General features: G+C 62.7%; 1 protein-coding gene across 4 annotated transcripts in view; it reads left to right on the forward strand.

The window, feature by feature from the left end:
• VAV2 (vav guanine nucleotide exchange factor 2) overlaps positions 1-17236 on the forward strand; it is a 179879-nt gene that overhangs the window by 97319 nt on the left and 65324 nt on the right. For all 4 annotated transcript variants that reach the window (XM_068980463.1, XM_068980454.1, XM_068980471.1 and 1 more), the window contains exon 3: positions 4197-4255. In XM_068980463.1, coding sequence (XP_068836564.1) covers positions 4197-4255 — 59 coding nt within the window. The remainder of the gene's footprint in view (positions 1-4196; positions 4256-17236) is intronic.

The raw sequence follows: 17236 nt of genomic DNA on the forward strand, positions 1-17236 counted from the left end.
CCTACTTCAGTGAAAAAAAGGCCCTTAGGACCTGTCTGAGTTTATGCCTCACCAGCAGGTCAGCGCCTGCAGTTTGAAGACCCTGCCCTGGAGAGGTCAGAGGCGAGTCCTTCCCGGAGCTAGAGCCCTTGCCCCACCGGGAAGCTGACTGCTGCAGCCCAGGGACCTGAGCAGAGGAGGGCTGGCAAGCTGGGCAGCCTGCAGCTGACTCTGCCTCTCAGGGCCCAGCTGCAAGGCTGGTCTCTGACTGCTTTTCCCCAGGTTTCAACAGAGGCTTTGGCAAGGGGCTGCGGAGTCCAGGCCTGCCTGGAGGCCTCTGGGTGTCCACCCCGTCTCCCCTGGAGGCCTCTGAGTGATGCTGCCTTTGAAAGGCAGAGTCCCCACCCCCTCTGTCTGTCTGTCCCTCCCTTGGCCTTTGGTCTCTGCCTTTTCAGCCCTCATCCTGCACTTCTCTTTTGAAGCCACAACAAAGTTGTAAGCCCCGAGCCTGGAACCAGACCTTCCCCCTCTTCCCGTGTTTTCGTCCGAGTGAGGGCAAGGTTCTTGTGTGGGTGCCAAGTCACTCAGTCACATCCGACTCTTTGCGACCCCATGGGCTGTAGCCCGCCAGGCTCCTCTGTCCATGGGATTCTCCAGGCAAGAATACTGGAGTGGGGTGCCGTGCCCTCCTCCAGGGGACCTTCCCCACCCAGCGGCCGAGCCTGTGTCTCCTGCACTGCAGACTCGTTACTGCTAAGCCACCCGGGAAGCCCAAGTAGGAGGGGTGAGTCAACCCTAAACCAGCGCGTGGACCTCCTCAACCCCTGGTCGTGCAAACGCGCTGCTGCAGGCCAGACGCCTGGCACACGTTCCAGCGAGACCAGCAGTCTCACGGGAGGGGTGCGCCCGTTCCCATTTCACAGGCGGGCAGACTGAGGCCGGTGGCCGGATGTGAACTCAGGACGGTGCAGGCTGTTTCCCACCAGCAGGCCATCTGACTGCATCCCAGACCACTCCGGTCCCCGCCCCCACCTCGCCCCACGCCTGCTCTGTAGGGGGCACCTTCTGAGGAGCGACCACCCTCCGGGCAGAGCCTGGGAGCCTCCATTCTAAAGCTCCTCCCATGAACGCGAGGAAGCCGACTGGCCAGTATCTGGCAGTCTGTTTGCCCGGATGCAGGCTGGTGGGGCGCTGCCTCGGGGTCTGAGCAGTCCACGCCCGGTGGGGCCCAGTGAGACTGCCGTCCAGGGTCCAGGCCTCAGGCCCCAGGCTCTACGCTGTCACCAGCATCCTTCTTCCTTCACCAAGTAAAGGGGCTGAAACCCTGCAGGTGACGGGCGAGCGGGAGGCAGATGCGAGAGGACAGCAGACACCTGTGGCTTTGGGGAGCCGGCGTGCAGGTGTCCGCTCCCGGCACGACTGGTCCCCGTGGGCACACACCCTCCTCCCGCGGGTTCCCTGCCCGGCCTCTGCACACACGTTCCTCTGCTCGCCCGGGGCTGAGGCTCCGTGGGCCCCGCGGGAGCTGCTGCTGGCTCGCTGAGCCCAGGAGTCTGAGCCTGTTGTGTGGAGGGAGGGAGGGGGCAAGACGAGCAGCTCTGTGTCTTTTCACTCGTTATCAGGGATGCAGACGAGAAGGGGGGATGGAAGTTGGGGAAATGTCATCCTTTGACATGTATGTTTTCAGAGGAGCTGGCAGGGACTCTGAGCCGGGAAGTTTTTGATCATTATGGGAGAGGGATGCCTCTGGGGAAGCCCAGCTCTCACCCAAGGGTGGGGAAGGCACCGGCCAGAGGTGCCTCTGGGAGCCACTAGGGTGCTTCGTGACACCTGCTCCCTTAACTTTCATGGGGGCCCCTCCCCTCATCTGACCCCACAGTTCTCAGGGGTCTGCTCCCTGGAGCCCCTGCCCTGGGCCCTGGGTCACCTAGCCAGGTCCCCCCCAGGTGAGACCTGAGATTTCCCTTTCTGCACAGACGTGCAGGACGGACCAGCAAGGGACAGGGCGCCTTGGGCAGAGCTGGGACGGTTAACCTCGTTTAAGGAGCTGGCCCCGTCTGGCGATCGGAATCCAGAGCCCTTCACTAACCACTATGACAGGCTCTAGCCTGGAGCAGAGCGGCCGAGAGCTCAGGGCCGAGCCCTGCTGTGGTCACGGCAGCTGCAGAAGCCGTGTTGTCCCCCGAGACTGAGGACCCGTGGGCACACGGGCCCGTCTCCTGGCCTTGGCTCGCTCACCTGTGGCAGCTCCCCCTGTCCTGGGCTCTACCCACACGAGACGCGGCCCCGACCCCAGGTCAGCAGACAGGCTTCGTTTTCTGAGCCGATGCTGGCCTGTTGCTGGTGTCTTGTTTGGACTCGGCACAGAGGATGCTGAGTTGTGTCTGGCTAAGGGTGGGGGAGTGTGTCAGTTGACTGGTGATATCTGCCACGGTAGGCGTAGGAGGGGGGTGGCACGTGTGCCCTCCAGTTGCCAATCCCTTGGGCCCCGATACTTTCAGCATTCTGTCTAGTGACTGTACGGACACCGAGCAATATTGCTTTAATTTTTGTTCTTCCTAAATATTTGGAGCCCTTAAAAGCCAAGAATAACAGCAGAAGCCAAATCTCTCGTTATATGTGAAAGGCCTCTTGGCACACACAAGTGTGGGGGCCCCGGCTGGGCCAGATGCACAATCAGCCCATTGAGTCTTGTCTGAGAAGACACAGAGGAGCCTGTCGCTCCTCGGATTCATGACTTCATGCGAACCGGCCCCTGAAACAGAGCCCCTCCCGGAAGTCAGCGCACAGCGCGCGGCTTGTTGGCCGGATCCGCCGTCTCGCCAGCTGAGAAAGGGCCCTTGTGTACAGTGTGGGGTTCTCTCCCCACTTCTAGAAAATTGCCGCTGGACGGAGAGCCACCTCACAGGAGGTCTGAGGCGTGTGTCCCGGGTTGGGGGCTTTGGGGAGGTGAGCTGGCCTCGGGCTTCCCGAGTCCCACGTGTACACAGCCGGGCTCGTAGGGGTGTGAGGATTCGCTGGGATGACGCACATAAAAGGCTCACTGGGCTCAGTTTCTGAGGGTGTCTGTGAGTGTGGCCAGTGGTCATCACAGGCCGCGATGCACGTGTGCGCGCACACACGTGCACGCACACACCTGTGCACACGCAGGGGGCTCTTGGAGTCGAGGCCTGTCCCTCTGCCTCCGCGGTGCGTGGTCTCTCACAGCAGGTTCCCTGTGAGTCCCACTGGGAACCGTGAGCAGCTTGTGTGACCCGCGGGTCACGCTCGAGTGTGTAACGCTCTGTGTTCAGGGTCAGCCGTGCTCTCGCCTGGCCCCCGTTCACCGTGACCGTCTGTGGAGCCTCGTCCTTGCTTGCCCCGGTCATCTGAAGGTCTGTGGACTGGCTGTGTTGAGGCCTCTGAGGCTGGGAGCCGGGTGGGTCTTGTGTGTCTGGAGGGGGCTGGTTACAGGGCAGGACCGGGCTGGGGCAGGGACCCCAGGACTTGGACACATCTGTTCATCCGGGGAGAGCCTCCTGGGATCCCCTTGTGCGATCGGAACCTGGGGCTCTTTGTTTTCCCTCTCCGCCCTGACCCCCTAGCTAGCTGGGCATCTGGTTAAATGGTCCTTATGGACAGATTGGAGGGGCTGGAAGGGAAGGGAGCTCTCTGCTGGGATGTGTGCACCTACGCTGCGCTCCGGGCTGCTGTGTGACTTTGGGCAGTCACTTGGCATCTCTGGGTCTCCGTCTCCCCTCCTGTGAAATGGGTCAGCCCCCACCATGACAGGAGTTATTATTAAATCACACGATGCCTTCCAGAGCAGGAGCCGGGGTGGGGGGCCCTGTGTGGTCGTGGCGTGTGTGCACACCTGTGGTGGCCTCGACGGGGCAGACCCTCTCCTGGGAGAGGAGGGCAGGACTCAGTGAGTGGCCGATGGGCAGGAGATGGCAGAGGGGCTGTGAGCCCAGGCCTGGGCTCCGGGGCGCGCACCGGGTGCACGTGGCCCTCAGCAGACATCAGTGCCCCGAAACGACGCACCCTGCACAACAAATGCGAAACAGGTGTCTTGTCTAAAAAGACCTTATGCTCTGCCTTTTCGTTATTTTTTTTCCTGAGATGAAAAGCGCTTTAGTAACAGTTCTCAACATCCACAGAGCACTTCATTACCGTTTCGTGATGACTCCTGGCTTTCTCATGAAATTACAGAAGCGTCTTTTCGTCTCCCCTCGCAGGTCATCTCCGCCGTGTCAAGACTCTCCTTGCACAACTTGGCTCAGAACAAAGGGATCAGGTGAGCTTTGCGGAGCGCGCGGCAGGGTGCCCACCGCTTCGTCTTCGTTTGCCTCCCATGTGCCCTGTCACAGATCCTGGAGTCTTGAACAGATACCCTCGGCCCGGGTCTTTCTCATGAATTTTCAGTGTGGGGTTGCCTGTTGGTGGCGGCCGGAAGGGGTGGGGAGGAGGGGCGAGGCTTTAGCTCACACCCGGGAAATCTTGCAAGCCTGTTACTGATGGCTGCAAAATCTCTTTCGATTTAGGTAATAAGATCAGCAAATTAATCCTTTCACAGATCATCACCTACCTAAATGCCCTCTCCACATGTCAGACCTGGGTTTTGCCTCCAGTGAAGTAGCAGTGTTTGTGGAGATGGGGCTGAGCCAGGGGCCCTGCCTGCCTGCAGCTGTGGCCGCCCCCCACCCCCCGGCCCCAGCAGGAATCTCCTCACTCTCGGCTTTAACTCTGCTTGGATTTGCAGAGAATCCTGTGGCACTGGGGTCTGATTGCTGACCCATGGATGTTGGGGAGTGGGGGACCCTGGCACTGAGGGGGCGGAGGTGTCTGGGGGGATGGGGGCATGCCGGCCACATGGGACAGGGGAGGGCGGCCCCTGGTGAGATCTGGTTGTTGCAGATTCCGACCCTCAGATTGGGGTCAGGGAGACCAGCTTCCGCACCCAATGGGGTTCAAGCCTAGGGCCTGCCTCCCCTGGTGTCCCTGGGTCATGGGCCAGCGGGGTGGGAGAGAGAGGTTTCGGGGGCAGAGGTGACTCCTCCTGAGGATGCAGGGACTGGGGGTCTCGCCTGGGTGGGTACCGGTGACCTTGTGAGAGTGGTTCAGCTCTGGAGGGGGCTCCCCCCTGGTGTTGTCATGGGGGTCCCTGCACGCTCATGGGCTGGGGGGTCCCAAAACCAGGATGCCCACTGCAACGGGCCCCTTGGTGCGGCTGTTCGCCCAGGTCCAGAGAGTCATGGGAACAGATGAAAATATCAGGGAACCCACCCAGAACCTCTTTTCCTGTTGGGTTCTCCAAAGACTCAGAAGTTTCACTGAACTGAGGATTTTTTAAAAATGTCCGATGAAGGACAGGCTGTTTAAAAATGTCGTTGCACTGGTATTAAACGCATGTTCGAGAGTATTTGTAGCACGTTTAGGGTGTGAAGCGTAACGTTAGGGTGAAGTCCCTGCACCACCTCCTGGCCCATGTTCTAGAACGTTGCTCTGCCTGTGAGGCCCCCAGCTGCGCGGGTTGGTTTTCAGTGTAGCTTTTGTCTGTAACCGGGACTGTTTGAAAATGTGTAGTTTTAAAAAGTGAGTCATTGCTGGATACACAGACAGTTCATGTGTTTTCTTGTTTGTGTTTTTCCCAGAAACGGTCGTCCGTTCTTTGCCCCACTAGCCCAGATGACAGGCGTTCTGGGTGCTTCCTCCCTGTTCCAGCACGTCCTCCACCTGTGTGCGTGTCTGCGCGTGTGTGTAGGCGGGAATGGAGTTCATGACACGGAAGTCAGTCATTCTATTGGCTTTGTCATGTGAAGCGAGAGTGCGATCTTTTCTTCCCATCTCATAACCATCCTCCTGGTTGGGGGCCTGGTGTCGGGGAGCGCAGGGGTGCTCCTGGGGCGCACGAGGCCCTTGGTGGGCTGAGCGCAGTGTCAGGCTCCCCATGCCCTGCCCTGGGGCGCACGAGGCCCTGCGGTGGGCTGAGCGCAGTGTCAGGCTCCCCATGCCCTGTCCTGGGGCAAGAGGCCCGTGGCCAAGGCCATGACTGCCCTCTCTGTTGGCTCCCGGAGCCTCGGTTTCCCCGGGGTGACAGCTGGCCAGGGAGTCTGCTGGTGGCTTAGAAAGTGGTGAGGGGCCGGAGAGCGACCAGGTGGCCTCTGATCAGTGTGGAGGTCCCTGAGGGGCCGGGCGGCGCCCTGGCCTTCTCAGCTCCGTCTCCCCGTCTCCCCTGACCCCTCTGCCCCCGCAGTCCCAGGGCCCCTGCCCCACGGCGCAGGTGTCTCCCCGGCCGCTCCTGCGCTGGGTGGGCAGAGGCCAGCTCTCCAAGGCTGGCCCGTGGACTTGGAAACGCGCCTTCTTCCCTCTTTCTTCCGGGCAGCATGTGGGCACAGTGGCCCCCTGGATGGGGAATGAAGACCCCAGCCCCTAGGGCAACAGTGAGCAGAGAGCGGCGGTCTAGCCTGTGGAGCAGCTGAGAGCCGCTCCAGTCTGGTGGGCTATACGCCTCGTGTGGGCAGTTCCTCGTGGAGCTGGTGGGAGTGGGGTAAACCCGGGGGGTGTCTCAGGGTTCATTGAGGTGAGGCTGAACCCCGAGGTCGGCGTTGGCCTGCCCCCGTGGGGGTGACCTTAGCTTCCAGCCCCTGGAGAGGTCTAGCTGATACTGTGGGCCTGAGGTCCCCCATAAACCCCATGATTTCCCAGACCTCTGGCCTGGCCTGGGCGCTCCCCCCACCCCCACCCAGGTAGACAGAGATTCTTTAATCAGCAGGCTGTCCCAAGGGCTCAGAGGTCCCTCTCGGGAGCCAGGCCAGAGCCTGACCTTCCCTGGACACACAGGGTGTGGCATTAACCCTTATTGCACATGGGGGAGGGAGGTGAGGGGGCCGGGAAGATGTTTGTGGACCAAAGGCGGGGACGGGGCCTGCTGACCAGCACGGCACCTTCACAGGAAGAGCTCGCCTGTGTCTCCCCGTCGCCCTGATCCCTGAACGCGCCCTGGGCCCTGTCTCAGCCAGTGTTTCTCCCTCCCTGTCTGAGCCCCAGTCCAGAACTTCCCCGGGGCCCTTTCCCTTCGCAGCGCCCGGGGACAGGCCCTCCGGCACGCCCCGCAGCTCCCCCGCCCTGGGCCTGGGAGGGGGGCTCTGGCCGCTCCCGAGCGGGACGCGTCTGAGCAGCTCCGCGCAGGCCGAGGGTTTCACAGGTGATGTGACGGCCGGGAGCCACCAGCGCTCACACAGGACCCTGACTGTGCTGTTCGCTTGAGAGCACTTCCTGGTGTCGGGAATCAGCAAAAGGGCTTCGGCTGGCTAGACTCTGCTGTTTTGAAAACCCGCAGATGGAGCCCACAGCCCTAACGAATCTCTCCCGCGCGTCTCTCGTGGCTGGAGAGGAGCCCGACGCGCTCCTTTAAAAATGACCCTTTTCACCACCCTTGCTCCGTGTGCCGTGAGCTGGTCTTCCGCAGAAGCCCCAGTTGTGCTTCTCAGGGGCCGATGAATAGGAAACTTGATCTAAGAGCGCCACCCCGGCGCCGGCTGGGGGGCCAGCAGTGATGGTGGGGAAGTCCATGGGGCGTCACCCAGCCCTCGTCACAGCCGGAGCTGGCCCTCCACATTGCAGGATGTCCTGTTTGGGGGTCATCACAGCTCTGAGTGCCTGGGAAGGAGGAGACGGCAAAGGGCGGACCCTCTCTGGGCCTGAAATTGAACGGTGAGACCAGGGCGCCCTCAGCCTTAGGAGGTCTCATCTCTCAGCCGCCTGCTTGCTGAGGGGTCTTAGGCAAGGATATTCATGGACCCTCTGTCTCTTCGTCTGTGGCTGGGAAGGGTCCCCCTGCCGCCCAAGATTGCTGTGAGCCTGTGCCCTGTGCAGCGTGCTTTTAGCCGCCCTGGACACCTTGTGAACACCCAAGGGCTGCCGGCCTTGTGGCGGGCTGAAAGGTGGCCCCCAAAAGATACACCCTGCTCCTAGCCCCTAGACCCTGTGTCTAGACTGGGGAAAGCTTCTCTGCAGGTCAAGCTTTATCGATGGAATTTTACCTGTAAGCGTAAGGAGGAAGCAGGAAGGTCAGAGCCAGGGGAAGGAGGCTGGAGGGGTGTGGCCACAGGCCCGGGAATGCAGGTCATCTTAGAGGCTGTGAAAGGGCCAGGCTCGCCCCTCGCGCCCCCGGAAGGAGCCGGCCCTGCCGCCCCCTTGATCTGCGTCCGTGAGACCCGCCGTAGACTCCCGATGTCCGGATCCGCAGGGTAGTAAACCCGAGCTGTTTGAGGCACTTTCGTGAGAGCAGCGCTAGCGCTGGGCAGGCCGGTGGACATGGGCCTGAGGATCCGGTGCGGGGCCGTCATGGGGCCCCGGGCGTGGGCCTCTGCACCCGCCCCGTGGGGCCCGCATGGTGGGCTCGGCTCTGGGTCCTCAGGGGACCTGAGCACTCCTGCGAGCCGGGACCAGCCTCCATCTTTGGCTCCCTGGTCCTCAGCCGGCCCGGCCTCCTGCTCTCTGGCTTCTTACTGGATTGCAGTGACGTTCGCAGGACACCCGTCCCGTCCCTTTGGGGTGTGTCTCTGTGGCTTGGTGTTTGCAGTCACCCCGCTTCCCTCCCCACCGCCCCGAACCTCGTTCCCGAGCATGTCACACCGGAGTGTGGGATCCCACCTCCCAGGGCAGTGGTGCCTGTAGGGCTCCCCACCGTTCCTGGGGGAGGAGATCCACAGAAGGTTCTAGAAGGGAGGAGTGGCAGGGAGGGCGCTCTTGTCTGGAAGGCCTTGGAGGAGGTGAGGTGAGGGCCGGGGAGGAGGCGCCGTCAGGCCTGGTCAGTTTTGTTTCAAGGCTCTTGGGGCTAAAGTGGCATCTGAGGCTGGTGACCGGCTGTCACTGGGTGGGTGGGGGGCGCCTTGTGCCTCAGAGGGGCTGCACGTTGTGAGGTTGCCCCCCGCCCCGCCCTGCCCCGCCCTGCAAGGGAGCAGGCGGGGGCGGGGCTCTGTCTGGCCTGTCTCACCCCCTCAGGGGTCAGAGGACGTGGGGACCGGGTGGGGGGCCGCGGGGATGGGGTGGGATGGGGGACAGGGGAGGGAGGGGGGACGGGGCAGGGACGGGGAGGTGAGGCAGAGACTAGCCTGACGCTGTGCAGCGCGGCGCTGCCTGGACCACCAGGAGCTGAGCGAGTCCGGGGCGCTCCTCCTCTAAGACCTCGCTGGCCCTGCCTGCATCTTGATATAGGATTCCTGGCCTCCCGCCCCGGGAGAATGAATGCCTGTCGTTTCAAGCCCAGGGTGTGGGTTTTGCCGAGGAGTGAGCTCTGAGATACGCGGGCCCCCTCTGTGTGGGGGCGCAAAGCTGCCCCTCCTAAAGGCGGGCCACACCCCACCCCACCCTGACCTGGTCCTCACACAGCCCCTGCGGGTCAAGGCCTGAAGGCCGAGGCGGAGGCCAGTGGCTGGCAGGGAGCTTGGGGCTCAGGGACCTGCCCCCCGGTTATCAGGGGTGGTAGGTGGACAGGGGCATCCTCACTGGTGGGTTCCATGTCCCCAACGGCGTTCAGTGGTGGGGCTGTAAAAACGTCCACGTGCCCTGGAGCCCCAGCTCCCCCCACCCTCAGGCCTGTCCTCCCCTCGAGGGAGCGAAGATCGCTTCACTGTGTAACAAGGAAAACAATCAAAGGCTGCCTTCTCAGCAAGTGCCTCCATGAAACATTTATCGGGCAGCCGTGTAACGCTATCGGCTCGTTTTCAGAGACAGGGAAGGAGAGCATGTCACGTTTTGTACTGGGATTTATCCGTGTGCGGAAGACATGTGAGCGTATTGAAAAACGCCCTGGAACGTCCCAGTGCGGCTGGTGGCGTGGGGGGTGTGACCCCCCGCCCAGCTCTGGGGCCAGGCCAGTCCTGCTCGCTGCTCCCAGCTGTGGCCGTGGGAGGGAACAGCCCGAGTCTCCCCCTCCACAGCAGGGGGGCTGCCCAGGCCAACCGATCAGAGACACTGCCTTGAGATACAGCATCATCAGCAAAAGGTTTTCTGGGGCTTTGGGTACCTCCAGTTATGGAGCGTGAAGGCAGCACCCAGACAAGTCTGAGGCCCGTTCATCTCATCATCGGAAGAGTGAAAGTGCAAGCTGCTCAGTCAGGTCCGACTCTGCGGCCCCGTGGGCTGTCCATGGAGTTCTCCAGGCCAGAATACTGGAGTGAGTGGCCTTTCCCTTCTCCAGGCGATCCTCCCAACCCAGGGATCGAACCCAGGTCTCCCACATTGCAGGCAGATTCTTTGCCAGGTGAACCACAAGGGAAGCCCAAGAACACTGTAGTTGGTGGCCTATCCCTTCTCCAGCGGCTCTTCCCGACCCAGGAATCAAACCAGGGTCTCCTGCACTGCAGGCGGATTCTTTACCCACTGAGCCCCCAGGGAAGCTACATCTGAAGAAGGGCTTTGGTAACACAGGGACAGCCCTCCTTGGGGCACTGGGCCGTCCTTCTCACCGTGGGACTCTTCTGTCGAGTCCCTCCGCTGCACCGGCTGCTGCCGTGGTCAGCACGGGCCAGGATGGTCAGTGCCAGCGAGCAGCCCCTGAGGCTCGCTGAGCTGCCGCAGGGAATGTGCGGGTGGGCGGTGCCCCCCTCCGTGCCACTTGCCCCAGAGCCAGGCTGACGGATGGAGTCCGGCTGGAGCAGAGGGGCAGCTGTGGCCGGGGAAGGAGACCCAGCAGGTCACCCACGGGCTCCTGCAGCCTCTGCCCTGTCGGTGAAGCCAGGATGTCCGGCCACCAGAGTCCACCCTGCCCCCCAGTGTGACACTGCTGAGTGGGCACTGCTGAGTCCCATTTTAGAGATGGGGAGACTGAGGCTGAGAGGCTGAAGGGCTGGCCTGAGGTCAGGTGCTGAGGGAGAGGCGGAGGGAACCGACATACTGCCCCGCCAGGCTGCCTCCGAGGGCCCGCCACCCTGTCCAGCCTTTGGCCTGTGAGCCTGTGCGGCCCAGGCCTGCCTGCCGCCTGCCTGTCTCCCTCACCGCTGGCTCCATGCGTGGGTCCGGGGTGCCCACCACCCTTGCCGTGTGTTTTCAGGCAACTTGTAGCAGTGTTTTGATGGGAGAGAGAGGACTCTTGAAATTAACCATCTGGCTTCCCTTATCGTGCCTCCCTTATGCCCTGTTGGCCTTTTATTTTTGTGGATTCGTTCACTTAGCTTTAAATTCTTTTTAATTCTCACAAGCTTGATACTTGGCGCCCAAGCTAGACCCTTCTAGCTCGTGGAGTGCAAGGAGGCCTGCGACCGCTCGCTGCTCTCCTCCATCCTGCCCCCGTGGTCCTGGCAGGAGGAAGCCACTGCCTCCACTTCCCATCTTCCTTCTCCTGGGTCTTGTAAACTTGTTGTTGTTCAATCGCTCAGTCACGTCGGACTCTTTGTGACCCCGTGGACTGCAGCACCCCAGGCCTCCCTGTCCATCACCAACTCCCGGAGTTTGCACAAACTCATGTCCATTGAGTCAGTGATGCCATCCAGCCATCTCATCCTCTGTCGTCCCCTTCTCCTCCTGCCTTCAATCTCTCCCAGCATCAGGGTCTTTTCAAATGAGTCAGCTCTTCACATCACATGGCTGAAGTATTGGAGCTTCAGCTTCAGCGTCAGTCCTTCCAATGAATATTCAGGACTGATTTCCTTTAGGAGGGACTGGTTGGATCTCCTTGCAGTCCAAGGCACTCTCAAGAGTCTTCTCCAACACCACAGTTCAAAAGCATCAGTTCTTTGGCGCTCAGCTTTCTTCACAGTCCAACTCTCACATCCATACATGACCACTGGAAAACCCATAGCTTGGACTGGACGGACCTTTATCGGTAAAGTGATGTCTCTGCTTTTTAATACGCTGTCTAGGTTTGTAATAGCTTTTCTTCCAAGGAGCAAGTGTTTTTTAATTCATGTCACCATCTGCAGTGATTTTGGAGCCCAAGAAAATAAAGTCTGCCACTGTTTCCCCATCTATCTGCCATGAAATGATGGGACCGGCTGCCATGATCTTCGTTTTCTGGATGTTGAGTTTTAAGCCAGCTTTTTCTCTCTCCTCTTTCACCTTCATCAGGAGGCTCTTGGTTCTACTGTCTTTTGCGTGTACCTTCGTTCAGTCTCTGCAGTGGCAGACCCTGAAGACAGAGTCGCCAGCTGTGGGCTGACTCCTGGGTGCCCCTGGCCTCACGGCCGTCGCGCAGTCAGCACGGCGTGCAGTTCCGTGCTGCACTGTGGCTTTTCTGGAGCTGCCCCTCTTCCTGCCCCACCCCCGCCATCCTGGCAGCAGCGACACACGTGGGGCCAAGCCCTCCCCAGGGCTCATCTCACTGAGTGCTCACCTGGCCCCGAGAATCGGGATTCAGCCCCACCCCCACGGGTCAGCTCACCTGGACCCCGGAAATAGGGATTCAGCCCCACATTGAGAGGAGACTGAGGCCTCGAGAGGGCCTCTGTGGCCCAGGGTCTCTTGCTGTTGGGGTAAAACTGGGACCCCACCCTCCCTTCCTCCCGCAGGAGTCAGCTGGGGGTCAGGGTTCTGGGGCCTGGGCCCGGTGTGTCTCCAGGCCCTTCCGTCTTCAGTTCCCAGCAGAGCTGGCCTCTAGGGGCTGGGGACCAGCCTCAGGCCTCACTGCTGACCCTGGGGGCAGCTGGGGCTCCGTTTCGCAGTGAGGTCACCGGCAGGGAGACTGAGGCCAGCCTGTCCCCGGCCTAGCCCTGGAAGTCTGGCCTCCACGCCATGATGCGGGCTGCTCGCGGCGCCGTCCTGCCGTCGGCCCTGCCCCAGGCGGGGTTGGTGGCCGCGGGAGGCTGGGGGCAGTGCTGTTGAGCACTCACAGGCCCCGCCTGTCTCTCCAGCTCAGGATTCTGAGCAGCGGTCTGGGCGTGGCGTTTGCGTGGGGTGGTGTCCAGGAGCGCAGCCCTGAGGCCCCGGTGATTCCGATGAAAGCCGAGGGCTGGAGCCTGGCCCTGAGGCTTGGCCCGGCCCTCAGCCCTGCCGACTCCTAGGTGAGCAGCCAACCGCAGGGCTGGACGGCTGGCCCGAGCCCAGTCCTCCCTGCCCGGGGCCACCTCCAGACCCAGCGCTGGCGCCGTGCAGAAGGGCTGCAGTCCAGCTCTGTGCTCCCACGTGGCCAAGCTGGACCCCCAGGGCCCCTTGCCCAGGGTGAGGTGGGCAGCGGTCCTGCTGTTGTTCCCACGGGAGCCCAGAGTGGCCTGGGCGTGCGCACCTACTGTGTGCCACCCTCTCGAGGCTGGGCTCCAGGGGACCAGTCCTGCGGGTGGGCGAACTGGGCAGGGATGGAGGCCCTCGCAGGCAGAGGCCCACGCCCCTTCACGAGGAGGGGGCATTTGAAGCGGCTGACCGGGAAGAGTGAGCAGAGCCAGGATGGACGAGTCTGGCTGGTGGAGGCCCAGGCAGATACTCTAGGGAGGCAGGGAGGGGGTTGGGTGTCCCTGTGCGCTCGAGAGGGGCGGGGCGGGGAGGAAGGTCCTGTGGGGAGCAGTGGGCAGGGTGGGGGGCTCAGGGGTCTTGGGTAGGACCACTGGCCCGGACTGCTTCCTCCTCGGAGCCGGGCCTGTTCATCCACCCCTGAGCCACAGCTCCTGTCTCTGAACCCCGCCACCTCTCCCTGCCCAGTGAGGCTGTGCCTGGGTGCGGTCCCCCAGCCGAGGGGGCTCCCCGAGTGACCAGTGTGAGAGCTTTCTGTGCAGATTCTGCTGGTGAGAACAGGGCTGCCTGAGACCTTGGGCCGCAGGCTGTCTGGGGGCGGGCCATGCGGGATGTGGCTCTGGGAAGGCTCCCCTGCTGGCCCTGTGGCCTCCCGTTCCCTGATGGGCGTTTCCAGGGCATTCCATCCAGGTAGGATTTCCTGCCTAGGCCAAGCAGGTATCCTCTTGGAAGAAGTCAAGAGGTCATGAAAGGAAAACAGCCAAGTGGCCGCAGGGGCTGGGCTCTGCTTGCAGGGGGAGTCGGCCCTCGGACCCTCTGGCCTTTCTGCTGCTAAAGACTGCCATTCTGAGAAGCGGGCCAGAAAGTCAGACCTCTGTTCAGCCTCACGGCTGCTGAGAAACTGCGTCCTCCTTCTCAGCAGCAGCCCCAGGCCCCTCCCCACCCCTGGCCCTGGACAGTGGGCTATGGGCCACTGTGCCGTCCTGCCGCGAGGTCAGCCTCCTCTGCCTCGCTAGGGTTCTGGAAACAAGGGCCAGAGCAGCCTGCCCGGGCTCCGGAGGTGCCCTTGGGTCTGCTGGTCGCCTGGAGCCGGCTGCACCTCCTCCCCAACCCGCACCTTTGCTGGACTGCCTCCACGGAGGTCACTCTGGCTTAAGGTCCTGGTCATGGCCCCTGGGCCGGCCCATCGGTCACTGTGGCCCCTTGCCCTGCTCTGGTCCTGCCGCGTTGACCGTTCGGCTACTCCCCGCTCTGCCCAGCCGCCCCGAGCCTCTGCCCCCGAGTGTGCACGGCGTGAGCGGTCTGCCGCGCTGTGTGGGGTGCCTCCTCCGGCCCCTGAATCTTGACCACACGCACCATCACCCCCGGTTCCTCTTCCTCGTGTGCCAGGCCCTGTGGGGGCACGTCCACACCGCGTGTCTCTGTGTGTGAGGCAGGCAGTGCACCCCCATTTTACAGGCATGTTCACTGAGGTCCCTGGGCAAACTCGGGCCAGGAAGCTTAAGGTGCAGCCGATTCTAGCCCCTGTCTGTCTGATGCGAGGCCGGACTCTGAACCCAGGGTAGGCTCTGCTCCCTGGGTCAGCTCCCCGCCGGAAGCCTCCCCCGTCCCCCTTCCTCCTCCCGCTTCTGGGCCTTCATGGCCCCCAGCCTGGCAGCCCTGGGTGGCCTTGGAAGTGGGTGTGGGTGGGGAGGGCCTTGTGCAGCCCCGGTGCCAGGGCCCATTGGTGTGGGTGCCTGGCTGGCGGGGGGGGAGAAGCCGGATTTTGTGCTTGTTTGGACAGCCAGGCTGTTTAGCCGGAGAGCTGTTTTTTAATAAGAATCCTGGTGCTTCAAGGCCTCCCAGCCAATTAGCAGGCAGCACCCAGGTGACTCTTTGAATAATTAAACGGGCCTGTCGGGGCCTTCAGGCTGCAGTTTGATGTGCCTTTAAAGTCTGTCTGATGCCGTTTCCCCGGCGAACGGCTGCCACGGGGGGTGTGGCCCAGTGCCCTGTGGCCGCGAGTTCCCTCCCCCAGCCCTCTGCTCCCCTGCCACCTGCCTGGGCCGTGGGGTGAGCTCCGAGGGCTCCGAGGTGATGCCAGCGCTGGAAACAGGCAGCGCTGTCCACATGGGCAGGAGCGGGCAGCCGGCTCATTCCGGTTTTAGCCCTGGAATCCCCGCATCCTCAGAGACTCCCTCGTCCGGGGCAAGCTGTGCAACGGTCAGCCCTGCAGGACACCCGGGCACCCCCAGGCCTCAGGCCGTGCGCTGAGAAGCCGGGGCCCCAGCCCCTCTCTCGCACGCCCCCAGCCGGCCTGGGAGGACCAGGGGCATCTGCGGACGGTGCCGTTCTGTGATGCTGCCAGTGAACACTCACCTTGGAGGTCACTTTGCAGGGAGCACTTTTCTGAGTCACGTCTCCACGTTCCTACCTGCACGTGCCAATCAAGGGACCGAGGGGGAAGAGCCATCTTAGCCCGGATCACTTTCTCCTGAAAAGTGGAAAATAAGCCCCGTGTGCTAGGTTCTCTGAACGGCGCTGACAGTCGGAGCCCAGCGCCGCCCTGGAGCGTAGCCTCACCTCCTGGATAGGGACGCTGGCCTGTTGAGGTGGCCGTCTTCCTCCAGAGCTCGGCGGGGGCAACGGAAGACCCCCTGGTGGTGCTGACCCCGGGGACCTGGGACAGGGTTGGAGGCTCCCGGGCAAGGCGCGCTTTCCAGTTGTAACAGAAGCCTAGGATGGGGGGGGCGGTCTGCCTGAGTCTGGGGCCCTGGAGTTTGACTGGGATGAGCCCCCAGAAGGGGAGGGAAGGTGACACAGGCATTGTACTCGGGTCACTCACTGGGCATGAGGGCTGGGGCTGAGGGGCTGCTGTGTGTTGTCTCATTTAATCTTGACAGTGACAACCACCCCATTCTACAGCTGGGAAAACTGAGGCTCAGAGAGGGAGAGGGCCCTGCTCAGGGTCACACAGCAAGGGGGCCTCTGGGCTTGGAGGGGCTCTCGTTGGCTCCTGGGCCGTTTGTCGTCCTGTTACCCAGCCCTGCTGCCCGCTGCGCAGGCCTTCCACGTCCGCACCCCGCGGGGCCCCGGGGTCCCAGCCGCGCAGGTCTTCCGTGTCCGCACCCCGCGGGGCCCTGGGGTCCCAGCTGGCGTGCGCCTGTGTTCGCCGCCTTCAGGCCGGGACCCCGGAGCAGCAGGTCCGCCCCCGCCCTGACCGCACATCCCTCCCCGTGCAGCCGCAGACACGGCCGCACACGGGGGCACTTCCCAGAGGCCCCCGTTTTCCAGCAGATTCTCAGGGAAGTCCCACGGGCAAGGACCAGAGCCTGGTTTACTGGTCCTGGAGCCACGGTCATGCTGCGCCTTCTCCCTGAGGCAGGGACAGGGGCAGCCCCCAAGCCGGGCTCAGAGCAGGTGCCCGGAAACGGCTCGACGGATGAAGGCTGGAGGGGGTGGCGCACCCGGAGCGGGGACCCTGTGCCCCACACTCCTGAGGATGCTCTGTTTTGGGACCTTATCCCTCCAGCGGGCGATCTGTCAGCGTCCGGCAGTGGGGCTGCCCACCACGGCCAGGCTGGCCACAGCCGAGGTTGTGAACCTTGGCCTCGGGGTGGAGGCGTGATTTGGGGGACCTTGACGCAGTGGCCTGAGCCTCTTATTCCCCCGGGAGGGCGGGGTGCTGGGTAGACTCGACGCTGCCCGACACGCGGGCCTGGAGGGGTTTTCTGGGCCCCTGGCAGCTTTCCTGCTTCCGGCTCGGCATCCCCTTAATCCCCTTGGGGGTGTGAGTGGAGACTCGGCTGCCCAGGAGCCGGGCACCAGGAAACGCGTCCTTACGAAGGGTCTGACGGCATCTGAGACCCCCAGCCCCAACCCCGCCGACCTGGACGACCACACTGTGTGGCCGGTCATGTCTGTGTCCTTCTGCCATTCCTGCTTCTCACCCCTTCCTTTTCAAGAACAAATGAATACGCCGTGAGCGTCTGGCTGTCTGGTCCAGAGGAGCGGGTCGGTCGGGGGCTCTGAGACAGAAGGATGGAGCCGGGCCTTCTTGCAGGTGACCCCAGGGTCAGCCCTGCCCCAGCCCCTCGCAGGTTTGAAGTTCTGGCTGGAATGTGGCCCCAGA

Source organism: Capricornis sumatraensis, chromosome 1 (genome assembly GCF_032405125.1).
Source record: "Capricornis sumatraensis isolate serow.1 chromosome 1, serow.2, whole genome shotgun sequence".
In the NCBI taxonomy this organism is placed as follows: Eukaryota; Metazoa; Chordata; class Mammalia; order Artiodactyla; family Bovidae; genus Capricornis; species Capricornis sumatraensis.